The following is a 27,823-nucleotide window of genomic DNA, read 5'->3' as shown; positions in this document are numbered from 1 at the left end:
TGTATTACTACTCTTATACTGTCGATGAATCTGTTGACAGGAGCTCTCGAGACAAGTTTGCTTTGGCAAGTTCGTCAATGGTGTGGCGCGGATTGCAAAACAGTGCAACGAGTCAAATGGCTAAGAACCAGTGGTCGAAGCTTGACGAGCGAGTGGAAGCAGCGGAAGAAACCGACGAGAAAAGAAAGATGGAGAGAGAGGGGAAAACCCCATCTCATTATTCCAAGGCCGAAAGAAGGGGCTCGTGCAAAATGTACCAAAAAGAACAGAACACACTCATCTCCCGAAAATCCCGGATCAGTAGGGAATGCCATTAGTGAGGAGCTGAAATTGGTCGTACACGCCCGTTGAGTAGCTGTTGGCGCTCCTGCGGATGAGATCCTTGACAAAGTCGGCCGCCTCGCGCTCGCTACGCTCCAGCACGAAGCGCTCCTTAAAGTGCTGCACGCTCTCGGGCTTGAAGCACGGCAGGCCCGAGTCCATCATGAGCAGTACGATCTGGCTGAGCTTCTCACAGTGCTGCCGCGACGCAAGGAACGCCTTGACGCAAAGCTCCTCGAACCATTTGAAGGCCTGATGGTGCGGACTACCGCCCATGACCGCCAGCATTTCCGTCGTCAGCTTGAACGGCGCGCGCTCGAACTTGATGCCGCCCGGGGCGATATCGAAGCAGAAGCCAAAGTCAATGTGCAAAATGTGGCCCGCGTCGTCAATCATGATGTTGCCGTTGTGGCGATCCTTGAACTGCAACAAGAACGAGATAATGGAATAGGCCGCCATGCTCTTGACGAAATTACTGCGCGCTTGCTGGAAGCGAAGCGAGTCTTCGTTGCCGTACTTGGAGATGAAATAATCGTAGAGGCCATTGACGGCCTCGCGGCCGAGCATATCTCGAGAGACTGAGTTGGGCAGAACGTCGATGACGCCGCACCCAGGGGCCGTGGCGGTGACGCGGTACGGGTTGACGTAGACGTCCAGGCCAACGTTGTGGAAGATGCCTCGGAAGGCGGCAATCATCTGCAGAGCAAGCACGTCCTGTCTGCAGTCATCGCCGACTTTGAAAATGGCCGATTGCCACACCTCAATGGTGTTCTCTGGCATTGGCGGCGAATCCTTTTTGTGCACATCTTCCAACATGTCGTTAACGTCCTCGAGGCTGCCCTTGTTCTTCTTGATGCGGAACGTCGCGAGGTAGGGCGCCTTGGCGTGGCTCTGCAGAGGCTTGCCGGATTTGCGGTCGATGCCGATAACCACACCGTCGGGGTTACTCGGCAGGTAGACGCCAACCTCGACCTTGATCTTGCGCAGCTCTTCCTCGATCTTTTGCGCCTTTTCCGGCTTGGGCCGGCCGACATATGGCTTCAACTTGCCCGAGATGTCTGTGACCTCGTCGAAAAAGGCAAACTCGCGCTCGTAAAAGGTCCTGTCCACATCAGTGAAGCTTGCTATCATCTTCTCCATGACCTTGTCAAGCGTGGGTTTGATGGCGTCGGGCTGTCACATTATTAGCGTCACACCCGGCCATAGGCTTCGCGGAACTTACGATGGTCGCGTCGTCGTCCTTGTAGGCATTTGCCTTCATGTTCCAAATGATTTGATGGGCAAACAGCTGCGAGAACTGAGCTGTCTCCAGGATGTACCGCTCCACGTAGCCCAACGCGTCGTACCGCAGCGTCTGTACAATTTGCGGTACGTAAAAGAAGGTTACATCGCTGGAGTGGCTCTCCAATGCCCTCATAGCGTACTGGATGAGGAAGGGATGGTTCCGGTAGGCGGGCAAGAAGTACGTGACGGCGGTGATGGGGTTCACAGGTGACCAGAAGAGCAGGTACTGCTGTGGTCAGTATCAGGCAGTGAGGAGTCGGGTGTGTGACTCACCTTCAACTGGAAGCTGACGTCGTTGGGCAAGGAGCCGCCCAGAAGGACGGGCAGACCCTCGGGTTCCGAAATGGCCTTTTGTGGGAAGTTGATCAACAGCCATCTCACCTCTCGCTGAACCCGAGGATAGGGGAAGCGTGTAACGAGCTCAATTGCAATGGACGGGTCTTCGGCCCACGCGACCCTGATGAGAGGGGCGAGAGCGGCCTACAAATATTAGTGACATGTCTAGGGAAGTCGTCTCGAACGGCCCACCTCAATAGATGCCTTGGTAGATTGTCCATGGGGCTTGATCGACTCGCCGAGCGGGTGAACCCACACCGACAGACGTGTCTGCTCGCTCTCCAAGAGTAGAACAAGTAGGTGCTCCTTGGCCTGCAGGGACTTGATGGTGTCCGCGGCGTTGGCCCCAATGAACGCAACGTTCTTCAAGGCGGCCACGATGTCGGTCAGGAGACGTATTTCCGTCTTGAGCTGCAGAATATTACTTCCAAAAGACCAACTTGGCGCGAATCGAAACCAGCTGAGCGCAGCCGACAGGATCTTCTCCTTGAATCGCCATTGCGCGATGGCGCCAATGGTCGTACAGACATGCAACACCTTCAGGCCGAACAGAACGATCTGAAAACGTAATTCTCGTGCCATCGGGTGCGGCGTCGATGATCGCACCGCATCCAGGGTGACATCGAGCATACGGAGGAAGATTCGCTGGACATCCGGGCTGCCCAAACGTGTGGCATTGAAGTGGCTTGCAAAAAATTGCAGCAGTCGCATATGTGGCGACAGCAGATTGTGTACTTGCTGCTTGCGCTTGGCCAAAGCCTCGAGGTCACTAGGCGCAAACTCTTCCTTGAGAAAGAAGGGGTCGGGGTGTCTGAATTATCTGTCAGCTAGCTCGAGACAAGATGCAAGCAGAACTTACGACATGGCATGGCTGAAAAGCCCGAGGCGCCCTTGGATTGTCACCTCCCACTGTTGAGCAATCTCGGTAAGAAGCCTTGGTTCCAGACGTGGGTTCTCGTTCATCACACCCAACCATAGGGAGACGCCCAGCTTGATTGACTGCTTCGTAAACATGGCGAATGGAATGCTGACAAGGTAGTGTGCAACAGCAGACTCGTCGCGATCGCTGCGACACAGCAGGGCCGCTGCTCGGCGAAGAATCTCGCGGACCTCGTTGAGGGCGGTCATCTTCTTGCTCTTGATGCGGGCCTCGACATGTGCGAGAGCAGTGGCCGCATTGGCGCTGTCGCTGGCCGTCGAGACTGATGAATGCAGGAATGACGCTCTACGGTTCAGCTGCATGAAGTTCACCAGTTCGTTACCACGTTCGGGCAGGGTCTCGCCGTATCGGTACTCTTGACGAGTCGTGTACTGAGCAACAAAGTCGGAGCCGGTGTTTATGTTGCAATCTCCAACGCGGTCAAGAGACTGCAGTCTCTGGTCGGTGGAGGGTATGAGGGAGCCAAGCTCGATGGCAAAAGAACGGCCCAGGGAGATGTGTCCGTATGCTCCTTCGTCGTCGAACTCGGACAGATACGTCTGTAAGAGGCCCTTGATGTCCAGCGGGGCCAGGCTGATCACGCTGGAGACCCATTGCTTGGCTCTGCGGTTGAGAACCTCCAAGGTATGACGGCGGAAGTTGTAGTCGTCTGAGAGTTCGACAGACACATCTCCTAGGCTAGAAGTGAACTTCGATCGTGGGGCATAGAGATCTGTCTCTGCTTCCAGGCAGCTCGACCACATCAGAGACAGTAACTCCAACAAAGCAAAAAGCGAGGACCGGTGGCACAGAGCAGAAGGAACCTGGCTAATAATACGGTCAGCACAGGTAAAGGCAGCTTGCTGGACCCGCTCGATCCGGTGACAGCAGCCGCAGAAGATGGCGACGAGCTGACTGGCGGCGTATTGTGCAGAGAAAGTGGCGTCCAGGCCGCCCAAGGTTTTGCCCAAATACTTGTCAACCACGGCGGCGGAAATGCCTTCCATAGTGCTGCTAACTTCCCCTCTACGCATGCTGGGCTCCAAGAAATAGGAGAGAGCCTTAGTGCAGTCGCCAGCATCAGCGCGCAGGCTCTCGACTAAGTAAGCAGCGTGTAGAAAGATGATCTTGCGGTAGCTCAGGCCCTTGATCTCCGTCGTTTTGCTGGGAATCAACTCGGCCAAATGTCTCTTTTGCATCGACTCTCGGTCGGAGCTCATGCCTCGACGCAAGACAGTATTCAGCTCGATATCGCTCTCAATCTGCTCTCCTCGCTGCTCTGCGACCAAGGGAGGAGAATGTACGGCCATGACCCGAAGCTCGTCGAGGTATCTCTTGCCCATGTCAGTCTGCGTGGTAAATCCATGAACAACAACGTTGAACCAGGCGTCTCTTATCATGGAGTGCGACTCATCGTCAGTCATCGAGGTGAGCGCCAGGTCGTTGGTGGACATGAAGACAGCCAAGGGATGCAGCAGCTCGGCGATTTCTCGTGCGGCCAGCTGGACGTCTGCCTCCTTGGTGTGGTTCGATTGATGGACATCACCCATGGAGATGATGCTCTCCAGCAGATGCTCCCAGTAGATATCGTATAGGGGCGATCCGCGGTGGAGGTTTGCCGAGATGTGCGTTCGTGCCTTCATCACCTGCTGAGGGTTAGCAACTCCCGCCTTATGACTGTCTGCCAAGCTAACCTACAGCGACCAGAAGGAAGTCCTTGTGGCTAACAACACCGAGATGGCAAATTCTGGAAAAAACCTTCAATAGCGACCGGAACTCAAGTTGTCCGCCCTTCAAGGCAAGGGCTGCGGCGCCACTGATGATTTGAGCGTCAACGCTGTTGTTGACCTTGTCGATCTTTTGCAGCAGCATGGACTGTGCCAAAGCAGTGATCTTCTCGTCGTTGCAAGCTGTCGCAATGCCACAGATGGCCTGGACTACATTGCCGTACACCATGGCCGTCTCTTCCTCGCCAGTGATTGCCAAGGAAATGCTACTGCCAGTGGAGTGGCGGTTGGGGTACAGAGTGTGAGCACCGTCAACGCCGAGATCGCCGTTGGTGCCGTTCGTCATGGACCTATCGGAACCCGGGCTGAGAACATTGCCGAGGGTGTAAAGAGTAGTGATGACGGCATCGTGAGAGAGCATCTGCAACACGTACGCGAGACTTTTGGACGCAACCGCAACAATACGAGCGTTCGGTGCGCTTTGGACAATGAAACGAGGCAAGAGACGGCTGGCGGTTGCGGCGTATCCTCTAGAGATCTTGCAAACCAACGCAATCGACCTCAGGACAGTTGCCGCCAGGTTCTCGTCTGCCATCTGGAGAGGATCCGCAAGGGTCTCCTCTAGCCAGTTCACGAGGACATCAATGTCTGCCACGTCCTCATTTATAAGCGAACAGTTGAGGTAACTGATAAGCGCCGCCGATTTGACAGCAAAGGCCAGTCTCTGCTGCCACGCAGACCCAAGCTTGAGGTAATCCTCGCCAGCCTCAAGGTAGTTCATCTGGTCAACAGCCACCGTGGTGTACGTGTCGAGGGACCGATAGTCAGCATCAGGGCTGCGCGGAGAACCTGGCCTGAAAGCTCCCTCCTCCGACATGAGCAGGTCGAGGATGTGAATCCCGCGCAAAAGCGACGCGTCGGTCACCAATAGTGACGTCCCAGCAACAAGCAGCCACATGTAGCTCCTCTGCAGGAGAATTGCTCCTAAGGGTCGCCCAGCAGCCGAGTAGTGGCGTAGGTATCTCTTCCACTCTCGAGCATGGCGATCTGAGGATTGCGAGTTCCTGATGGTAGAGAAGGCAGTCTCCACGGCGACCAAGAACGGCTCCGAGAGGATATCTCTGAACCGCTGTACCAAAGCCAACCGGCCCCCAGCTCTCCAAAAGTCCACCTGCGCCGAGGCCGCATCAAGAAAGCCAAGCAAAGAGACAGCAATTGTGGCCGTCCGAATGGCGTCCTCGAGGTTCGGGTCCTCGTCGTCCGCCTGAGGAGGGACCGTATGGTCCGCCGCATGGTTGCAGGCGTTGACGAAAGCCCATATATTGTCCGAGACGATCTCGTGCAGGTCGTCGTAGTGGGAGCCGAGGGAAAGCAGAGCGGCCGTGACGTGAAATGCCAATGCCTCAGTGGGCGACGGCTCGACCTTTCTGAAGAAGGGCGAGGGGACGAAGACCTGAACGTGCGCCTCAAGGATGTAGGGAATCAGCTGGTGCGCGAGCTTCTGCGCGCTCTGGCTCGTCTGTATGGCGGGCGCGGCTTTACATAGCGACAGCAGGACCTCGAATTCACGGATTGTCTACGAGATTCAGGGGCTCATTAGCTAGCGTTCTAGGTACTGCAAACCACACGGCCACGCGGTGCGCAATGAGATAGAAGGTCGGTTACCATGGGACATCTCCCGAGAGACGAAGACGGCTGCTTGGCCGAATGGCCGTTGACGCCCTTCCCAGCGGTCTGGGTAGCCTTGCACAGTCGGTCAAGGTCGGAACGATCGAAAGACGTTCGCGGGCTGGCAGCAGATAGAGACGCGATTTTCTCCAGCGCCCGCTGCCGAATATCGCGGGCCATTCCGAAGGAATTCAGAAATGGGTAACAAACCCCGGTAGCAAGAGAATTGCGGTCAATGATTCAACTTAATGGGCAAACGCTTGTGGTTTATTGAAGTAGTTCGCAAATCGGCACAGCTTGGATGAGCTTGGATGGGCTTCGCGTCGGTGTTTACTGGCAGCTGCCCAGTGACGATGGGGACCCTTCAAGTTCCCCCGTAGGTACCTTCTCCAGGTACCCAAAGCGGCTAATCCCCAATTTCCCATCTGAAGACCGAAACCAACAACACACCCCTGCACGCACCTGGCGATTTCTCGACGGTTGACCTGCAATCGTCTTAGTCATCAATCAAACTAGCTACCCCTGCGAATCCCGCTAAAGCTCAGCAAGGCTGCCAGCTTGACGCGTGCTCCGACGCAATCGGGACCTCTCAACCTCGTCGGTCGGCAGCCTTGAATCTCCATCACAGCAACGACGTCCGCCAACCCCACCAAGAACGAAATCCATCGCATCACGAGAACCCCGTAAATAACCGGCATCATTCCTCACGACCACTTACGACATTCTTCTTTTCCCTCTTCAAACAAACCGCAACAATGGCTATGTTCAGCCAAAACCCCCTGATGAATGGGCCCAACTACTCCTTCTCCGAGGCTCCCAAGACGGCCAACGGCGAGTTCAGACAGCACCGCTTCAACCCGTACGTAGTTTCTCTCCCTACTTCCGGATAGTCTCTCTGAATTGTTCTTCAGCTAACTTGCCATAAATCGCAGCTACACCGACAATGGCGGCTCAACCTTGGCCATCGCTGGCGCCGACTTCGCCATCGTGGCCGGTGACACTCGTAGCACCTCGGGCTACAGCATCAACTCCAGATATACCCCCAAGGTATTCAAGATCGGCGGCACCACGTCAACACAAGAAGACGCAACGATCATGCTCTCCGTAGTCGGCTTCGCAGCCGACGGCGAGGCTCTCAGGGACCGCCTCGACACCATCTGCAAGATTTACCGTTACCGTCATGGCAAGCCTATGAGCGTCACCGCCTGCGCGAAGCGCCTCTCCACCATTCTCTACCAGAAGCGCTTTTTCCCCTACTACGTCTACGCCATCCTCGGTGGTCTTGACGAGGAGGGCGTTGGCGCTGTCTTCTCCTACGATCCCGTCGGCAGCTACGAGAGGGAGCAGTCCCGCGCTGGCGGCGCCGCTGCCAGTCTCATCACTCCATTCCTCGACAACCAGGTCAACTTCAAGAACCAATACATTCCCGGTAGCGGAGTCGGACATGAGCTCCAGGAGCGCCCCCGCGTCCCGTTGGAGCGCAAGGAGGCCGAGATACTTGTCAAGGACGCGTTTGACGGAGCGGTCGAGAGACACATCGAGGTCGGTGACCATTTGCAGATGATGATCATCACCAAGAACGGCATCGAGGAAGTCCTCCTCCCCTTGAAGAAGGACTAAAGTTGGTGGGGCGGTTTCATGGTTAGGGAACGGAGCGTTGTACATTAAAAGGCATGTAGCAATTTGCACGAGGCACCTGTGCAGCTGATCCATCATCATCCACGGCCTCTCTATCTCTTGTTCAGCTGGCCGTTCGACAGCGTGACAATCTATATTCGTGATTGAAAGTGAATCGTCCCAATCCTGAAAACCACGGGTGGTGGTACTATGAAGAGGCTCTGTCACGCCGCTAACAGCCATCAGGACAGCCCTGCGAAACGCAGCATACATGTAAAGAAACTCGCTTCATGTTGCGTGTCAACTCACGTACCGAATCGGTACTAGATACCGTTCTATTAAGACCATGGATGTGTCGCATGTGATCCGGTCCTGAGCTCCTCGGTATGTGTTGAGCTAGTCATCTTAAGTATAAACGGGAAACGGGTACGAACACGGAACGTGAAACGCGTGGCAAGCTGTCTCGAGGAACTTTGACGCCGCTTGACTGCTGGGGTCGATCGACGTCTGTTGTCATAAAGATTTACGGCCCGGAGACCCGATAGCGAGGATGGTCTGCCGTCCAAAAGCTTTTGCGCAACCTTCTTGCATATATCCCATCCAGTCCGAACATCTGAGTCGTCGTAACGAGCGAGCATCAAATCATGCGCTACAGTCTCAAGCGAAGGAAGAGGGTCTGGCTTGAGGGACGATTTGAATACCGATCCATCGTTCCAGACAGTTCACACGAGCTGCTCCGAACTAGCGAGAAACAAGGGCATTGTGGTCATCTTTCTACCATATTCGGATAATAGCTGCCTCGCCGTCCGTGTTCTCGCCTCTCGCCGTTGAACTTGTTCGCCAGATGCCTTGTTAGGATGCGCACCTAAGACGATCCCTTTTGAGGTCGCAGAGCTACGTACACATCATACCTACACGACAAAGAGGATAGAGAACACAGTACGAGTGACATGCCGGATGCCCTCGCGCAATGGGGGCTCGGGGTCTACGGGAGTCCAGGAGATCGATGGGGATGACAAGCAATACACGTAACGTGCCTATTGTGTGTGATGGCCTAACCCTACATCCAGCACTAGGCCATGGCGTGTGAATGTGTCGAAGGAGCAGCCTGTGGCCATGTCCATATCGGAGATGAGGCTGCTGGGGCCACAAACCAATGACGGGGCTCCCGTTCATCAGACCAGCTCAGCTCCAGTGTCATTGGTAGCATGAACGATGAACTGCGTGTTCTGTCCGCAGTTGACTGCTGGCACTGCAACATGACCGCAGGGGCATCGGAGAGGCCCTCCAAAGTTATTGATGAAGGTTGCCATCGCCACAGTTGCCTGACCCAGGGATTAACGACCTCAACTTGCTGTACGCGCCTAGGTGACAGGGAGGCGAGGAGGCAAGTGGCATCTAACGTCGGATAACTAAACCACAAGCTAGCATGGGCCTGCCCCCGAGATAGATATGATGCCGCAGCGGGCCAGTGAGTTTCGAGACACGATCGTCGTCGACTTGTCCAGGCTTTACTCTCCAACTCTCTGAGCCCCCCTTCAACAAAGCCACACCACCGCCGAGCATGTCGACTCGGCAACGAAATGAAACAGGTGGTCTGTTTGCCACCGGTGGCGCACTGCAGACGCAGAGAGAAAGGATGATCAGGAGAGTTGCACTCTCGGTGTCATAAGCCTGAAGAGCTGAACTCGGGCACACCTGTGTTGTTTCACACCGGTTCGTGCTAAGCCGGAGAGCATCCTATCATCGGGTAAACGCCGTTCGCGAGAATGATGTCAATGCCAATATGACAGCTAAGGAGAGACTGGTTGGCTAGTCACCGGTAGATCAGGGGATTTGCCTTCAGCAACATCGACGCGGCTTGGGGTTACGTATGTCCCAGCTAGGAGCTGGTAAGGGGTCACAGAAACATCAATTGGCCGATTGGAAATCATCGTCAGACGTGCATAGGATTTGCGGATAATCATTACGCATTCAGGTTAAACGTGGCTGAGAAACACCTTTCATCTGGCTTGATAGATGTACTATGTAGTGTAGCAATAGTGTGCATGGATGATGTGTGGGCATGTCGTCCCTGTGCACTGATTCAATACCTTTCGCTGGTCGGCAATGGTTCGAGACCCAAATCCCATGATGCAGCAAGTAGCTAGCCTGCCGGCAAACATTTGGTGCATGTAGGGCCTCGAGACATGGATAATCCTGGCGGGTAAGATTACGAATAACTCCTCGCGACGATGTCTGATATCTCGCCACCGTAGTGCCTGGCTGGCGAGGAGTCGAAATGCTGGTGCACGGAGCTTCCAGTGTCTGTCCACAGCCTCTGCTCAGACAGCATTTGCAGCTTGGACTTGCGAGCACTAGGCAGGATGTGGTTCAGGTTGCGAACGAGCACTGCTTCGACGACAAGAATACCATACCCGCTTGCGGATTCTATGTTTGAGCTTCCCAGTCGACGTCGAGCCGATGTCACTGATGTGAGCCTTCGGGTGTGGCGTCGGAGCTCGGCATTCCAACTGCTGGTGTGGGACAGCCCAAGAGGACGAGCTGCCTCGTCCAAGAATTTCGAATGGCTGTCAGGCTGAAAGGACTTCTATGGACTTTGTGTAATCGCATATTCCACTGTCGACCTATCGTCTCGAAGTCTGATCAGACGAGTTGATGCGTTCCCTGTATCTCGGTCGATTCCCGTTCTCCTTTTACACATAGACACTGACGCACATTAGACCGCATTAGCTCGGCAACCATCTCCAAAACAGCAACCGAGATGGAGCGTGTTGAAGCTGCTGGAGCAGTTAGCGATAGCCCCCTACGCCGTCATGAGGGGATTGTCATTATGGTTAGAGTCGACAGGAGCTAGGAAGGTGGTGAACAAGATGCGGCACGGTGATGATGGCCTGCTTCAATGTGTCGGTCGAGAGGTCTTGCTAGGATAGGAGTGCATAGTGCATGGCATTGCTGGCTTGCATGTTTGTTTGGTACGCCGTCGAAAAGTGGAACACTCAAGGACAGTACCTCCCTTAAAGCCCCTGGATGGCGTTGCTTCAAAGAACTCCAGTCATGATCTCACCCAGATCATGATGCGGAAGTTGTGACGACTTGTTGGAGGCGTGCCACACGCAATGACGATTTCGGTGCCGATGGGGTTAAAGATCGGCGCTGGTCTGGGGGCCCTCGTTTTTTTGTGGCAAAAACTCCGACCAAAGCCGCTATCCCCCGGCCGCGCGGATTTCAGCGTCGAACGGCACAGTACGATGTAGTCCGTGTTTCTTGGTCTGGCTACCCCGTGTGTGGACACATTCTTTTTTGCTGCTTGGCCATTTCCGCCTCCGGTGATTCCGCGCTTCCGGGAGAGGATTCAAGCCACTTCGCCATCAGTGATTGGTTCTCGGGCTAGCTACCACAGGTGCCAAAAATGCGGGTTCCCAATTGCCCAACCGGAGAGAATGTTCCGGGAGGCATGTCTGGACTAACGGGTTGGAGCGCAAGACACTGACGGGACAGGTAAGGAAGGGTCAGGCACAGGATTCGGTCGGTATTTGAAAGCGCTTTCAGGCGAAGAGGCGCAAAGGGGTTGGACAATGGGCAATCCGAATTTGGCTGCGAAGAAGCTTCTTGGGGACTGATTGGAACGGACAGGCTCTCTTTTGCCACAAACGTTTGGTATGGTTGCAGGAAAAGGAATGCCACTGCAAGTACAAGGCTTGCCGACAGGCCGTGAAGAAGGGATCAGGCTTGAGGAACCCAAGCAGGGCCTTCCAAGGAGGCAACAGGGGGACCACAGTACGAGTGGATGTCAGGAGGGGGGATCGAAAAGTTTGGAGATTCCCATGTTAGATATGTCGTCAAATTGGGTGCGACCTAGGTTGACAGGTTGGCAGGTTGGTTGAGTATGCTACTAAAAATGTTCGTAGGATGGGGGACTTGGGGGGTACGTACGTACAAGACCGGTACATTGCCGAAATCTCAGTACGTACCTCAACCCCGACCAATCAAGGCGAGTACAAAGTACGGCAAGACAAGGCGAAACCCATTGCGACGAAGAACTGAAGAGGAGCTTCCGCAATCCCTGCTTGGCAATGTGATTTCACTTGGCGAAGATGAATGTTGGCACATTGGATGACAGGATAGTCAGTTGGGCCTTCGTTAAGAGAGAGAGAGAGAGAGAGAGAGAGAGAGAGAGAGAGGTAGACACGATCTTGAGTGTTTAGAAAGGAGAGCACATCAGTAACTAATGCTCGCGAAGTCTGCAGAGTCTTGTACGTTCTTCCTTGCCTTACCTCCCCCCCCCCCCCCCTTTTTTTCTTTTCTTTCTTTTTCTTGCCCCGACAACAAGAACAAACGGACTTATCCTATCGCCTGCCAATTGGAGACGACACTGCCAGTTGATTTGGGATGCCGTTGTGTCTGCCTACCAGGTATGCCACACACGGGCATCGGGGTTTGGTGGGGTCACAAACCAGACCGATTTCCCACTACGGGCGACAGATGCGCGTGCGGTGTCCGCTCCGGCCCACGCTCATTCTCCTCTCCCATCCACTTTCCTCGTCCAAACCGCCCCAGCCCACACTGCTCGACACCACAGCAAACTGAAAGTAGACAAGACGTCGAGTGGGTGGTCCCCGCACGCGCCCCGTGCTGCAGTCGCAATTAAACCGCCGCCACTGGTTGGCGGAGGAAACACCGCACCAGTAGCCCAGGGCGTCCGCACCCGCCCCCCTGGCGCCTTCCCGCATGGAGGTAGATACTTACCTATCTACCTACCTAGGTACCTAGGACTCGAGTCAATCCAAGTCGCACGCTCTCCGACACCCGCTGACGCCCTCCAACAACTCCATCCTCTCTTCATCTCCAACAGTTCAAACGACTCCAACTAACTAGGAAACCACATGCATACAACCACCCTCCTGTTGCAGACTTTGTCGACCTGACAAGTATCTGCCCCATAGCGGGACCCGGCGCCGTTGAAATTTTGACCTAGTCCTGCTCTTGCCCTCTCCATCATTCCATAACCCAGCCCTCCCTGGCCGGCTTCTCCTGTGGCTCTCACGACACCTGTGTCGTGTCGCATCCACGTCGGAAGATTGCGCGGGGTGAGCATTCGGCTGACAGATCACTCTGCAGTACCTTGCGTGCCTTGTACGACTACACACGCAATTTCAACACCGTTGACACGGTAGGAGAACAAACCACTGGAGGAATCATTACACCACCGATGGCCCGAGGACTTCTGACAGGCTGCCCACAGATTTTCAAAGTGTGCCAGTTGAGCTCTGGGTTAGGGAAGATTGGTCTAGACCACCGGCCTCCCCGCATGATACGGAGAGCTCCCTTCCAAACAACATGCGGCTGACAGCCAGCCCAGGCTGTGCTGCAAATTGAGCTCGCGTTTCATTACGACGTCGACTGCGGGCCTTGCATTACCTGGTAATTGCAGGGACCCTTCGAACTAGACACCTCGATGCACGGCGAAGGGGACTGCGTGAAGTATCGAACGCCCGACTCGCTGCTCTCCGAGCTGCAGTCGTCTGAGCCGTTCTTTGAGCTACTAGCACCCGTCGGCACCCCTTGGCCGACTTGCTGGCTAGTTAGGGCAGAAGTTTTCCACGCCGCATGACGAACTTGGTCTGGTCAGCTTCATGGTGCGTCTGAGCCGATGGACAACAGCCTTTAGCGACCGCCACCCCGGAAGGCCAGCGAAGGAGCTCTTCCTGTGGTGCTCAACTGGCACGTTCCGACGTCATGACTTCAAAGGGGCAGGAAGCTCAACGAGCAGTCGAGAGCCAAGGTGCGGCAGATGTACTTGTGGGCGGCCTAGGCCCTGTCCCATACCATCTTGATGGAGAGGCCGCAACAATGGGTGAGAAAGAGGCATATGCTTATTTTACTGCGGACTGTGCTTCATCATATCCCATCCAATCCACTGTTTGCTTTGGAAGCGCAGCCGCCCCCCAGATTCTCGATGCCACAACCAGTATCCGTTACCCGAGGCCATGCCTGTGTCGCCATGTGTTGCAATTGACAAGGCAGCTGTGCAGCGATGCCAGGAGGCCTGACAGGAAAAGCAACGAAAAAGCAGACGATGATCCGTTGAAGGGTCTGGGAAGCTATAGAGTAGCGTGAACAACACCACGTACGATCCCTTGCTGCATTTGAAGGGGCGACATCCATCGGTAGTGCCGCTACCAGTGTTTGGTCGGCATCCCGTGCAGGACTCGGTTGGTTGACGATCCCATCAAGTGACGGAGAGAAGTCGTCAACAAAGCATAACAAGAACCAACGGGTAGAGTCTCAATGGCAGGGAAGAAACAGGTATCAATTCCTGGACAGGGTCGTGTACCTACTTACCTACCTTGAGGAGTACCTACCTACCCTGGAGTGGGCAGTACGTACCAAAGACAAGTCAAAACGAATTAGGGAAAGCCCCAAGACCGATATGGCTGGGCGCCGGGGCCGAGCCAGACGAGCAGATTGAATAGAGTGGGCAAGTAAGCGTGGTCTATGTCTCTCGTAGTGTACATAGAGAGTACTCTGTGACTGACCCCTCTGCTTTACACTACACCACGCCATCACTCCCCCCTTTGCTCTTGCACTTGCTCCCTCAGGACCAGCATGGGAGGACTCCTTCACTGATCACCTACTTCGTACATCCCAACACTGAGAAGTGGTACAGCGGGTCAAGTGGCAAATCCTCGAAAATGGGCCGTTCTCCATCGATTCCTCCACTCATCCTGTTCTCCGGCCAGTGCTGGCAATTTTTTGTTCTGTCACTCGCCATGTACCTATGCTTCCGCCAGGCCAACTCTGCAAGAGTAGTGTCTCTTGTTTTCTCTTCCTGTCCTTCCACGACTCGCTCTACAAAACGAGGCACTGCCGAATTACATGTGTCTGCCTATCCATTCGGTTGTTCATCCCTGTCCTCATAATTCCCAAACTGCTTTGTCTACACTTGTTCCGTGGCCTGGCCAAGTGGGAGGGGCCACCCGACCACATCTATGTCCCTGCACGTCTCTTAGCGGCAGCCAAGAATCGAAGAAGAAAAATCCCATCTTTCTTCATCCAATTTGTTACTGTGTGTTCCAGAAAGGGCACCTGGCCTTGTAAATCAGTTCGTTCCCACATCCAGCAAGCTCAGTCAGTCGGTTAGTTCCCTTACCCTTACCCGCACCTTTAAGCCCGCCTCTACTACCAACACCCCCTCCTTCCCTCTCAACAGCCCTTTCTGGACCCCATTACATCTGGGGCTGAACTGGACTGAGCTGCCCACAGTTCATACATTGCCAGACCACTCATGCAGTTCTCTCACTACACGGCTTTCGTCTCTTTGTATCCGCACTGGCTTCCCACACCTACACCTCGATATCTCTAAACTCACCCCTCCCAGAACGCCACTTAACCCATGGCCAGGCCCAGCCGTTCATATCTTGCCTTGTCCATTCACTCAGACTCGTCTCGTCTTTTCTCTTCCAACAATTCAGCGTTGAAGGCGGTGTTGTGTACTGCCATATCGGTCTCTCCTTGGCAGCATAGAACAACATATCCCATCGTCGCAACAGACACGGAGCAGGGAGCTGCAAAGTGGATGCCGCCTATGTCCCGGAGTTCTCCTCAACTCGACCAGCTGCCAGCTTCCCCGGCTTCGAAACTGGGACTAATTTGTGCTGTTTTCATCTGACCCTTTAACATCCCACAAATCCTTCGGCGTGGATCTCAACCCATCAACAGGTCTGTCGCCGGCTGCTCATAGCCCCAATTTTGCTCAGCAAGCAACACTGGGTTTCCGGAACATCCACTTTCTCAAGTCTTTTTGTAAGAATCCTAACCCTTGGGTTTTGGCCACCATCCTGCCGGTAATCCGACACTTTCCCTGCGCTTTTGTCTTGGCCGTCTTTTATTCTCTGTCCGAATGTCGTCCGTTGCCCTTTCCCTTCCATAAATATCTGGACATTTGAAGATCGACCAAGCCCTTCCGTGTTGCCTCTGTCACCCGAGCACGGCGGCAGTTTTCTAACACGATCATACCAGAACAAAACTTGTCTTGTCCGACACTCGCCCAAGTTGACATTGACTTGTCGCTCGGCTCTCTGGTAGAGTTTAGTCAGTGGAAGCCTGCTCCGGCATCGTTTTCTCTCTCACTTCAAGGACCTATCTGTCCCGAATCGCCCTCAGCAAAACGCGGTACAAACGTCAAACAGCTTCCCCAAGGTCGTTTACCTTTGGTTGCGTATCACCGCGTCGGATTCGCGTTCCGCAAAGACCTGCCTCGTCAGTCCCCTCGGCAGCCCGAAGGCTGAAGCAGCGACCCCCTGCCTGGGAGCCCCCGAGGCCTAGGTAAGAGACAGCCCTCGTTAGTGGCAACTGTACCACCCTGAAGCCGCACCTCTCCACACGATGTGCATGCCTAGACTCTTGCCTCTGTGGCCCCCTCGCGCTTCGTTGCTTCGTCCCTCTTCGGTAGCTCCCCTTTTACCCCGGTACCAAAGGCTACGCCGAACCCCCCTCCCCTGCTTCGGGCTCTTCTCTGCATTTGTATTGGACCCTAAGACGAGCTGATCGCCTTCCAGGAATTTCATTGAGCCACACATCGAACGCTTTTCGCCCAAAGCAGGGTTAACTGCCACATATACCCTGGGCCGCTGTGAAGTGTGACCTCCCAGAGAACCCCCTCGTCTCCTCCTTTCCTTCGAAGGCTGTGCAAACTAGCCACATTGGCCACAACGTGGGCATCCGCTCCTCTACCGCAAATAGCTCAATCCTCTGTGGCGCCTGGAATCATAAACCCGTCATATTCTATCCATTTATTCTCTCGCCGTCCGGGCTTGCTCCGCCAGAGCTTGTCGACCCAGAACCCTCGAGGCTTGGACTAGTGCTTCGCCAAAGGTATAAACTATTAGACGGACCTGTTTCGTGACGCAGTTGGTCCAGGCTGCCGTTTTTGGGGGTTTTGCTAACTCGGCTTCGACAGTTTGTGGGCGGCATAAACTCCGAGTCCAGGTAGCGCAACGACATTACCAATGGGGGATGTCCAACCCCCTTCCAACGGCTCTGAGTATCCTGTCGTAGATTCTCATCAAGGCTTGAACACTGTAGGTGTCTCAACGCTTTGCTTTGACGAGAAATCGAGAATGGAGGCTCAAAGTATCTCCCATGCACAGCACCAGCAATATGGTCCCCAACAGCATGCCTTCTCTTCCCAACTCGACATGGCACAACAGCCCGCATCCGGTCGCCCCAACGCCTTTAACATGAACGGTATGGCGAACGCGCTGCCGCAGGCCAGTATGAGGCAGAATCTCTATGCGTCCGGAAGTCAACAGCAGCACCATCAGCAGCGGTTCAGCCCCGCAACGTCCTCGCCGTCAATGATGCCACAGATGCCACAGATGGCTCCTCAGTATCCCGGCCAAGCCGCGATGCCCATGGGAACCCCGCACTACTATATGTCACAGCATCCGCAGATGCAGCATTATTACGCAAACCAGCTCTCCCCAGCCCAACAGCACGCTCGGCCGAACATAGGATACTACCCGAACCAAATGGTTATGAGCCACCCGCAGAACAGCCATATTCCTCAAGGATACTACTATCCTTCGGCAGGTCACTATGCCCAGAACCAAGGTCTCCAGAACCCAATGGTCTCCGCGCAATACATGGGAGGAAATCCGACGCATAGTGACCCGAGAGTCGTTCCACAGATCCCAAACGGGGTTGATCACAACGGCGCACCCGTTTCTTCGACCCACAAGCCCAGCGGTCAGCACTTCTCAAACCGTACCGTGAAAACACGAAAGGCCAGTGCTGACTCGAAATACAGACGTGGGTGAAGGCCGGTCCGGTATTGTTCGAGGTCCGCCGCGGAAGCCGCGTCAAAGTGGTGAGCATCGATCGTGCAGCTCTTCCCGGCACGGGTTGCTGACAGACCTAGGTCATGCGATTTGGATCGGAAATCTCCCACCTCAGACGGACCTGATGAATCTGGTTCACCACGTGTGCAAGGAAGCGAACGGTCTCGAATCCCTCTTCTTGATTTCGAAAAGCAATTGCGCATTCGCCAACTTCAAGGACGAACAGACCTGCATAACGGCTCAGCAGAAACTGCACGATTCCAAATTCCAATCTGTCCGTCTGGTCAGTCGCCTGCGTAAGAGCACCGTCGAAGGTACAGCTGGTGTTACGGCACCCACTGGCCCAGCAGCATCATCTGGAGCGCAAACCCCCCACGATACCACGACTCAACCGGCCGCTACGGAGAAAGTGACGGAAGTTGCAGCGACGGAAACAAGCGAAATCAAGCCAGTCACCGCTGCCGCCGAGCCGATACTCCAGAAAGACAAATTCTTCATCTTGAAGAGTTTGACTGTGGAGGATTTGGAACTCAGTGCCAAGACGGGTATCTGGGCAACCCAATCTCACAACGAAGAAACGCTTAATGCCGCGTTTAACGTAAGTATGCCATGCCACTTTGCAACCCAGTACTTACTAACCATGATAGGCCGTCGATAACGTGTATCTTGTCTTTTCTGCGAACAAATCAGGCGAATACTTCGGATACGCGAGAATGACGTCTCAAATCAACGATGACCCAGCGGCCGCGATCGAATTTGCCCCCAAGGCACAGTCCGCTAGCGATGTCGATTTGCCCAAGGCGATCCCAACCGAACCGACTGAGTTTGCGCCCAAAGGCAGGATCATCGACGATTCGGCCAGAGGGACCATATTCTGGGAAGCAGAGCGCGAAGACGGAGAAAGTGGAGAAGAGGATGAGGAACAGGAGCTGGACCAGAGTGATGCGAGCAGCAGAAAGAGCGGGAATTTGGAAGCCGATGGCACCGCGAAAGCTTGGGGAAAGCCATTCAAACTCGAATGGCTGTCGACCGCACGCCTGCCGTTCTATCGAACCAGAGGGTTGCGCAACCCTTGGAACTCGAACCGAGAAGTCAAGATTGCGAGAGACGGTACAGAGCTCGAGCCATCGGTTGGGAGGAGGTTGATAGGACTCTTTAACAGGGTACAAAGTCCTGGACTCGGAGCTGCGCCGGCTGCTATGCGACCTGGGATGGCCATGATTGCAGGGTATCCGCCCATGAGGCCACATTACCAGCAATAAGTCTAGCCGAGCCGAAGTCGTCCAGTGGGGGTGATACGACCCCGACAAAATTTCCCTAGGTTCATTTCGATTCGGATTCTGCTTATACGGTTGACAAAAGGGTTGGACAAGTTATTACGACAATGGGCGCATGCAGGTCATGAAGTTATTATGATGTATGGCGATCAGGATACTGGTTTACCATGTGCCTAATTTGACTGTCTAATTCAACTAGAAACTTCCATGTAAACTACGCAAGCAGGGATGGTTCATGAGACCGCCATGGGCGAGCCGATGATAACGGATATTAATCGTGCGTTGGGACTGGCTGGTTTAAAAAGAATGCCTGGCGGTTTCATGCTTTACACACCACAGTCTCTGCCATGCCATGTTGACAGGAGTGAAGTTTTCAATAGGATGTTTAGTTCCAACTTTGTATGATTCCAAGACATGTCGTCGATCAGCTGTGGCACCTTTGCGGCGGCGACATCCACAATTGTGGCTTGACCCGGAAGGGATGAACCCGGACGAGTGTTGGACTCATAATTCAGACTGCGGCTTCCAACCTTAATTGGCAAGGCGTACGTAACATCTGTTGCACGGTCCGGTCATGGCTAAGGTACGGTAACACTATCCACCGCTGGTGTTGTTATCAACGTCGGAAAGGTCAAATGAAAAACACCAACAAAACGATGGGTGTATGTATGCTCAGAGAACCTAGTTGAAAAAGCTGGGTGCTGTGTATGCGAACTTGAAGACGGGGACCTACGGGCGGGCTCATTACGATGGCTCTATGTGTCGCCACGTGCCTCATTGCCGAAGGTTCGATATTGCCCTCTACATGTATCTTGGGTGCCGGGCCTGGAGACTTCCCAGCAGACTTCTCGAGTATTTTCCAATTTCTTTGGCGTCGTGATGATGTGCTTGCGCAGAGAACAATCGTATCTTGAGTAAAGCGAGCTTCATTCCACTTTGTTTGATGCAGTCCACACAATGCCGACGGTAGTAGGCTATGGAAACTCGGATTGTGCTTGACTCGAGCTCTCCACCCCCTCCCTGTCTTGAAATGGCCATCTGCATGGGACAAAAGCATCGCGACAAGGCCAAGCCAAATATGGGACTCTCCTTGTCCTATGAGAAGGTCGATTCGATGGAATAAGGAGAACAACAAGACAGCTGGAACCTTAGCATCTGGACCTGGCCATTGAAATGCGAGGAGCCACCCAGGAAGGAGGGGAGGGTATCGGGGGAAGGGAGGGAGAGGGTGGGTTTCCCAGCATGGGTTTAAGTAACAGATCTCATTGGCTGGAAGGGCGAATCACGACTGTGCAGGATACCCTAGACCCCGGTCGGAGACCCAAACCTTAAAGTTTTAGCGAGAGAAAATGGAAGGGAGGGGAGGCTTCGATAGTGTGAAGCTCTTCGACAGTGTTTCGAAGGTCGTCTTAACGACGTCAGTGATGTTGATGTGATGTGGTGCCGCATGTAAGCGGACTATCGCGTCAACCCTGGGTTTCCAAGTATTTCCGTAGACCAGATGGAATTTCGTTGGGGAAGGGGCACTGCTGGTGGCTTGACGACGGAATCTGTTGGAAGCTTCCAGCGGGTTCCGTTGCGTCGAAGCTACTGGAAGCGTCGTGAGGCCTTCACTACCAAACATCTGCTTACACAGATCTCTCTAGAACAGACGTCGGGCACGTTGGCATTCCTTCCATGACGTCCGAGTTGTTTCTCGAAACACCTCGCATCACGCCTCTTGGTCCGTCAGCGATGGTCTTGGAACTCTGACGAAAACACGCCAGTGCCTGCCTTGATTGTATAAATCGACCGTCTTGATCCCTCTTCGCAATGCTAATTCTCTCTTCATCAGACCAGAACAAACAAAACAAACAACTACTCAATCATCTCTACAATACTCAACACACCACTCTTGCGATTACTTCTTCGCTCACAATAACCACCCCCCACAATACCACTTACACCCTACCGCATCCATCCCATCAAAAGCATTATCAAAATGGCCTTCTTCCCTCGCAACTTCTACAACACCTCTTCCGACGCCTCCTTTACCCCACTTTTCCGCCTCCTCGAGGACTTTGACAACTACTCTCGCGCTGGCGGCGCCAATGGCAACAGTGGCTCTCGCGGCACTCACCGCAACCATGTCCCGACCTTCCAGCCAAAGTTTGATGTCCGCGAGGTCGATGACGCCTACGAGCTGCATGGCGAGCTCCCCGGTATGAAGAAAGAAGATGTCTCGATCGAGTTCACCGACCCACACACCCTCCACATCCGCGGCCGCGTCGAGAGGTCGTACACCGCCGGCAACCCACCCGCGGGATTCCTCCAGGGAGCCGAGATGAGCGGTGCCATCACCGACGGGAATGAGAAGAAATCCCGCCCTGCGTCACACCAGCCTACTGTCGAGGATGAGAAGGACGACGACAGTAACTCAACGGCGCAGCCTACGCCCGCAACGACTGTCGCCGAGGTCGACAGGTCCGCCGCCCTCGGCAAGAAAGAGCCGGCCGACAACGCCAAGTACTGGGTCTCAGAGCGCAGCATCGGCGAGTTCAGCCGCATCTTCAACTTCCCCGGCCAGATCTCACAGGACGCCGTCTCGGCCAGCTTCAAGGATGGTATCCTTTCGATTCGCGTGCCCAAGGCGCCCAAGCACGAAACCCGCCGCATCCAGGTCAACTAAAGCGGACGCATCGATACGACAACTATGATGGCCTCATGTGGAACGTCACAGGACAATGATTTGAAACAACATCGGCAATACATTGTATGGAGACAGGGCTTCGATGAGGAAGCTTCACTAATCATTCGCATGGCTTGGTGTTTCAAGGGTTTCCTTTTTCTTTTTTCTAGCATCGCGATGCCGAGTTGTAAACTAGCCTAAAGGGGAGACTGTATTTCTCCTGGCTTTTGTAGCTAGTAATTCCATGATCAATTACAGAACACAACCTATCTCGATGTGCTATATCTCGGAAAGTGTGATTTGTGAGTCGCAGGAAGAAAAATAAAATGAGATAAAAACGAAAATGGTTGCCAGAAAGGGTGAGGCTTCGTACCCAAGGAAATGCAATGGGGTGTGCGTTGTACGCTTGTGATCGGTAATCCCTTGTCGCAGCAAAAGCCGAAGGTCCTAGCGGGACGCTAACGCTAGGCACACAGCGGGGCAAACATGCCTCTTAATTAAAGCACGTGACTTGGCGTGTTTTCTCCATTCCCGTCATCGCCACCCACGGTCCTGCCCGACGCGTCTTAAGAGCCCGCTGTCTCCCTCATCAACAATTTCCCACTCGCTTGTACAACCAGACATCTGACGGCTCGAAGTGTCGCATCACGTGCAAAATCAAACAAAACAGCCGCAACCATCGTTTCCGCCCCTGCAAGCGCGATGGCCGAAGTCGACGGCTACGAGGAGAGTCACAATGGTGATGAGGGCGGCACGACCGGCCCTGGCGCGCCAACGCCACTCTCTGCACTTGAGGTGTGTTACCGTTGATCGCCCCCGTTGACACGAATGATGCTGATGGTTTTCCATGGATAGGGCGTTGCAGGTCTGACGAAGCGTGATATCCAAATGGTGGTTGATGGAGGTTTCAACACAGTAGAGTCGGTCGCGTACACCCCACGTAGAATGCTTGAGCAGATCAAGGGTATTTCTGAGCAGAAAGCCACCAAGATCCTCGCCGAAGGTGAGTACGGGTTCTTCCAGACGTTGCGACGTGTCTGACTAATTGCCTAGCCTCGAAACTCGTGCCAATGGGCTTCACGACCGCTACCGAGATGCACCAACGACGCAGTGAGCTCATTTCTATCACGACGGGCTCAAAGCAGCTAGACACCCTTCTCGCCGGTGGTATCGAGACCGGATCAGTGACCGAGCTTTTTGGAGAGTTCCGCACGGGAAAGAGTCAGATCTGCCATACGCTTGCCGTGACGTGCCAGCTGCCCTTCGACATGGGCGGTGGCGAGGGCAAATGCTTGTACATCGACACCGAGGGTACGTTCCGGCCTGTTCGGTTGCTCGCCGTCGCCAACCGATTTGGTCTTTCCGGAGAAGAGGTCCTGGACAACGTGGCATATGCGCGTGCGTACAACTCGGATCATCAGCTTCAGCTCCTCCAGCAGGCTGGCGCCATGATGTGTGAGACTCGGTTCTCCCTCCTCATCGTCGACAGTGCTACGGCTCTCTACAGAACCGACTTTTTAGGCAGAGGCGAGCTGTCGTCGAGACAGACCCATCTTGCCAAGTTCATGCGCACCCTTCAGCGTCTCGCGGATGAGTTTGGAATCGCTGTCGTCATTACGAACCAGGTTGTTGCGCAGGTTGATGGCGGACCCAGTGCCATGTTCAATCCTGACCCGAAGAAGCCGATTGGCGGCAACATCATTGCTCACGCCAGCACGACAAGAATTAGCCTGAAAAAGGGACGCGGCGAGACCCGTATCGCCAAGATATACGACAGTCCCTGCTTGCCCGAGAGCGACTGCCTCTTCGCCATCAACGAGGACGGCATTGGCGACCCCAGCCCCAAGGACCTGGAGAAAGACTGAATGATGTGTGTTGACTGATATCTGACTGGAGGATTACATGCAGAACAAGTAATGGTGTTTATGCGCATATGAGTGAGCTTTGATACGCCCTGGTTGGGAAAGACGACATGCATAGGTGTTGGCGTTGGAAGGCGTATTCTTTCATGGCGGAGTTGTGGTATGGCTTCTGCCTGGGCTCGATTTGGTCAGGTCTTGAGCATTTGCTAGTAAAACAAGGAGCTGTGACCGAGTCAATCAGGTTGATCAAGCCTTTATCCAGGTGCCAGCGACTTTCAACCGAGATGAAAATGTTTCCCCGCCATCATCGTTCATTATATCAAAAAGTTTACCGTGCGGAAGATATGACGAACTGTACAAAGACACCGTGCCAAGCTGGTTGCTGTATCGGGACTAGCCCCACCCGCGCGTTTGGAGCCTTCAAACTGGAAATTCCATCAACTCGAATCGCAACCAACTTTTGCTGTCGCAAGTTTGCTTGATGCGCTGAACTCGACCCGCGATTCCTGCGGCCTCTTCCCTTTATTCGACGGCGTTAGAGGTCTTTACAGGTTTAGGGGTGCAACCAAAATGGATTCCGCAGACACCCAATATCTCTACCGAGAGACTCGTCTCAATCTCGAACCGGCCTCCGCCTCGTCTATCGTCAACATCCGCGTTCCCTCGCTGACGTCGAACGGTAGAGGCGCGACCTGCAAACTGACAAACGGCGACAACAACGTCAGCGAAGATGAGGTTGCTTTTCGGCTGAAGAGCCTGGCGCCTGCTTCGTCGATCTACCACCGCAAATGGCACGATGCACCACGCAGTTTTCTTTGGAGGCTGCTAGAGGACGGCCTGGTTCTGAGCCTCCGTGTCGTAGATACCTGTCGCCAGGAGAAGGTTGTCGATGCGCCTCTTGTTCTCAATTTCAGATTTACCGTGCCGATTCAGCCATCCTGCGTCGCCTTCGCCGATCCCCGGGAGCACGACGCGCTTTCCATGTTCGTGCTCGACGAGTCCAACTTCCTATACTCCTTTACCCTGCGGCCCGACTTCTTTAGGAAGCGCTCTGCGATCGAGGCCGGCCCGGGTGATGCCTGCAAGGTGTACCAGCCAAAGGTTTTCGGCTTCAAGCACCCACACCGCATGGTCGCTGCGAGTACCGACCAGGTTGTCATTTCTCTACACGATGGTGGGCTTGTGCGATTGGACCGGAATAAGACTCAGGATTGTACGTCTCCGTCTTCCATTTTCGCAATGGAGCTTGTGGCTAATACTCTGCAGCAACCAGCAACCCCTGGAAAGAGACAATATACAACTCACAAGGCTGGGCTCAGGGCATTCGCAGCTACCTTCCCTTCAAGCAGAACCATACCATTCGGTACCGCAATATCCACATGGACGCAAGCGCAGCGACGTCAATACAGGTGACGGATCTCGGACTAGACGATGCGGCATTCCTCTTCACAGTCTGTCTCGATCACCGCATGCGTATTTGGAACCTGCGGACCGGTCAGATCCTGTTCACTGGGGACATTCTCAACGCCGACCGCAACCCCCAGGAGACCGGCAAGTGGCAAATCGAGCCAACACAAGCGAATCTTCTGCAGCTGGTTGGCGACAGCACAGGCAATCGGATGTGTGCCACATACTCGCCCATCGGAGCGGGAGAGTTCAAGTTCTGGAACATCAAAGCCCGCGACAGTGACACCGTCTACGTGGAAGACGCCTTCCCGGATACCACGCTTGTTCCATCATCACCTTCTCTGTCAGACGTATGGACATTGGCGGACTTTGTTCTCTCAAATCTTGCCGATGGTGGAATTCAGTTATGGACGTTGTGGAAGAACAACATGACGTACAAGGTCCAGGAGCTTGATCTCAACAGGGATAGCATCGCCGAGTCTTGGGAAAGCGAGTGGGCATCGGTTCACATTGACACCACATACCCAACGGCGCCAACCTCGGGTCCATCTGACCCGACGGACCCAACAGAGAAGTGGTTGGAGCTCATCCTCGCCCCTGGTCGCTTCACGAAGGCAACTCTCGAAACAGCCCTGTCAATCTACGAGAAGGGGCTTTACTCCCAGAAAGGGGCCAGCAACTCTAAGGTTCAAAAGGGGTTGGCAGAGTCAATCTGCTCCGTCCTCGCCTCAACAGCGTCTCTGGATCGGAACTCGGCTGGTGGAATGGATTACGAGCAATTCCGTGCCAGTAGCGAGACCCAATGGCGGAGATTCTACCGTCTCCTTATCGAATTGGACAAACAGCGTGGCGAGGCTATTGCGCTGGTCCTCGACGCGGACTCTGACATGACCTGGGTTGTCTGCGCCGATGCTATCTCCGCCATTAGAGAATGCAGCTCGCTAGAGCGGCTGTTTTTCAACCTTGCGCGTCCGGATGAGGGCACAGAAAAAGTGGCGAACCTGGTAGCTACTGGAGTTGGCTTTCTCGATGCAATTTCTGACAGCATCCAACAAGTTTGCACGGCCGCACTGCGACCCGAAATCTTTGAAGAGACGCCCAGAACGGACTACGAGAGGATCCAATACCTGTTCGACACCACAGGTCTGTGGCGCACCGTAAGCGAAGAAGACTGCGCTCAGGTAATCGAAAGTTTGGGACAGAATTACACCGGCGTCACGATGGACCTATACGAGAGCTTATCCGGCTTGGTAGCGGCTACGGACGACTCGGGGAGCCGCAAAGCTCGGCAGCCGCTTACTGATTTTGGAAGGAAGCTGATCGTCAAGGCCGTCCAGGAGACGATTAATCTGCAATGGACTGTCATTTTCAGTCAGGTGTTGTTATTGGTGCACATGGAGTTCGACTGGGAGCAGGAAGAAGACATGCTCTCCAAGCGGCTCGACGTCGGCGCTGTCTTCAGACAGTTTCTCGATTCACTCCGCCGGCTAGAATTGCTTCGTTGGCTGTCAAAGACTGAGATCACCGTTCCTATTGGCAACAAGCACGAGCGCAACGGTTCATTCTCTGGCTCACCAAGCGCTTCCAAGCGTCTGGGAGACGAGACCCAGACGGTCACAGCACTGGAGGGCAATGTGGGTCACCTTCTTGGCGTCGGCGACCATCGAAACGAGCCACTTGCGGCGAGCATAACGGATATCGTCACGGATCTCTGCGCCTCTAACAGTGACATCGAGGTGTCGCCCACTCTTATTCAATGCTCTCTCATTAGGAGAGAGCGAGCCGACCTTGCTCTGGAACTTACCCCTTATTGCGCCCAGACGCCTTTCGCCACATACATCCAGGGCCGCGTCTTTCTCGCTCTGAAGGACTTTGCCCAAGCCGCTTTTCACTTCCGCAAGGCGGCGATTGGCATGAGTATGTCGGACGTTTTCAAACATTTTGGACCTTGCTGACACAAAATAACAGGTGTAAAGGATATCGATGTCGACCGACACAGCAGCGGTCTCCTGGATGATACCGAGTGGAATCTGCTCAACAAGGGACCGGCACGGTATCACTGCCATATCGTAGCTCTGTTCGAGAAGGCCAAGGCCTACTCTTTCGTCATCGAGTTCGCTGGTCTCGCCATCCAATACTCGCACGCCAGTCCCGAGGCTGCACTAGTCAGGAGTGAGATGCTCAGCCGTCAGTTTAACGCGGCTACGGTGTTCTCGCGTTTCGATGTTGCTCACGCAAGCCTTCTCGCGATGAAAGACAAGGCGATGCAGCACTCATCCCTCCGTAAACTGGTCGACAAGATGTGCGAATCTTACCACACCAGCGAACTAATGTCGCTGCCGTTCCCCGGCCTGCAGGACTCGATCGATGAAATCCTGGCCCAGAGGTGTAAGACGGCGATGGATGTCCTCAGCGGCATCCCGTACCACCAAATTCTCTATTCATGGAGGATCAAACATAACGACTACCGCGGCGCCGCCACTGTGCTGCTCGACCGCATCCAGAAACTACAGCACGCCGGCGAGGGCGATAAGTTGATCGGCGACGACATCCTCGACACGGCCGTGACCAAGCAGTACTTGCTGCTGATCAATGCCCTGAGCTGCGTCGATCCCAAGCAGGCGTGGATCTTTTCGGAAGAGCTGCCCCCCCCCAACTCGAGAGAGACAACAGGCTTCCAGGGCAAGCGCAAGGTCGTAACGCTGCCCGACCTGCGGAAGCAATACCAAGACGAGTTGGACAGAATTGCCGCCATCCAGAACAACCAGTTCGGTTTCGAGGCAGACGACGCCATGGACATTATGTAGAAGCACGATCGAGCGAGATGCAAGTTACAGACCCAAAACGAAAACTGGGGCCTTGGGGGGAGGAAGGGGGTTGGAGGAAGAAACGAGC

The 27,823-nt window shown here is 54.4% G+C and overlaps 6 protein-coding genes across 6 annotated transcripts; 5 read left to right on the top strand and 1 right to left on the bottom strand.

Annotated features, from left to right (window-relative positions):
* Positions 1–297: 297 nt before the first annotated feature.
* On the bottom strand, positions 298–6,435 carry CH63R_11814 (Phosphatidylinositol 3; the record flags this gene model as incomplete). The annotated part of the gene is made up of 7 exons (XM_018306788.1): positions 298–1,494; positions 1,544–1,834; positions 1,879–2,085; positions 2,134–2,752; positions 2,801–4,506; positions 4,559–6,163; positions 6,253–6,435. The coding sequence occupies 7 exons, from the start codon at positions 6,433–6,435 to the stop codon at positions 298–300; spliced, it is 5,808 nt and encodes a 1,935-aa protein (XP_018153629.1).
* Positions 6,436–7,010: 575 nt separating this feature from the next.
* Positions 7,011–7,875, top strand: CH63R_11813 (Proteasome A-type and B-type; the record flags this gene model as incomplete). Its single annotated transcript, XM_018306787.1, has 2 exons — positions 7,011–7,114; positions 7,188–7,875. 2 exons carry the CDS (start codon positions 7,011–7,013, stop codon positions 7,873–7,875), a joined length of 792 nt encoding a protein of 263 aa, XP_018153628.1.
* Positions 7,876–16,883: 9,008 nt separating this feature from the next.
* CH63R_11812 (Yt521-b-like splicing) lies at positions 16,884–18,976 on the top strand (the record flags this gene model as incomplete). The annotated part of the gene is made up of 3 exons (XM_018306786.1): positions 16,884–17,622; positions 17,684–18,312; positions 18,362–18,976. The coding sequence occupies 3 exons, from the start codon at positions 16,884–16,886 to the stop codon at positions 18,974–18,976; spliced, it is 1,983 nt and encodes a 660-aa protein (XP_018153627.1).
* Positions 18,977–20,972: 1,996 nt separating this feature from the next.
* CH63R_11811 (Hsp20-like protein) lies at positions 20,973–21,659 on the top strand (the record flags this gene model as incomplete). Its single annotated transcript, XM_018306785.1, has 1 exon — positions 20,973–21,659. The coding sequence occupies one exon, from the start codon at positions 20,973–20,975 to the stop codon at positions 21,657–21,659; it is 687 nt and encodes a 228-aa protein (XP_018153626.1).
* Positions 21,660–22,361: 702 nt separating this feature from the next.
* CH63R_11810 (DNA repair protein rhp51) lies at positions 22,362–23,524 on the top strand (the record flags this gene model as incomplete). The annotated part of the gene is made up of 3 exons (XM_018306784.1): positions 22,362–22,454; positions 22,515–22,662; positions 22,713–23,524. The coding sequence occupies 3 exons, from the start codon at positions 22,362–22,364 to the stop codon at positions 23,522–23,524; spliced, it is 1,053 nt and encodes a 350-aa protein (XP_018153625.1).
* A 567-nt stretch (positions 23,525–24,091) lies between these two features.
* On the top strand, positions 24,092–27,735 carry CH63R_11809 (DNA repair protein rad51; the record flags this gene model as incomplete). Its single annotated transcript, XM_018306783.1, has 3 exons — positions 24,092–24,734; positions 24,788–26,845; positions 26,897–27,735. The coding sequence occupies 3 exons, from the start codon at positions 24,092–24,094 to the stop codon at positions 27,733–27,735; spliced, it is 3,540 nt and encodes a 1,179-aa protein (XP_018153624.1).
* Between the last annotated feature and the right edge of the window lie 88 nt (positions 27,736–27,823).

This window comes from Colletotrichum higginsianum, chromosome 8 (assembly GCF_001672515.1).
Source record: "Colletotrichum higginsianum IMI 349063 chromosome 8, whole genome shotgun sequence".
Lineage (NCBI taxonomy): Eukaryota > Fungi > Ascomycota > Sordariomycetes > Glomerellales > Glomerellaceae > Colletotrichum > Colletotrichum higginsianum.
The sequence above is the reverse complement of the archived record's forward strand: the minus strand, read 5'-3'. Positions and strand labels throughout refer to the sequence as shown.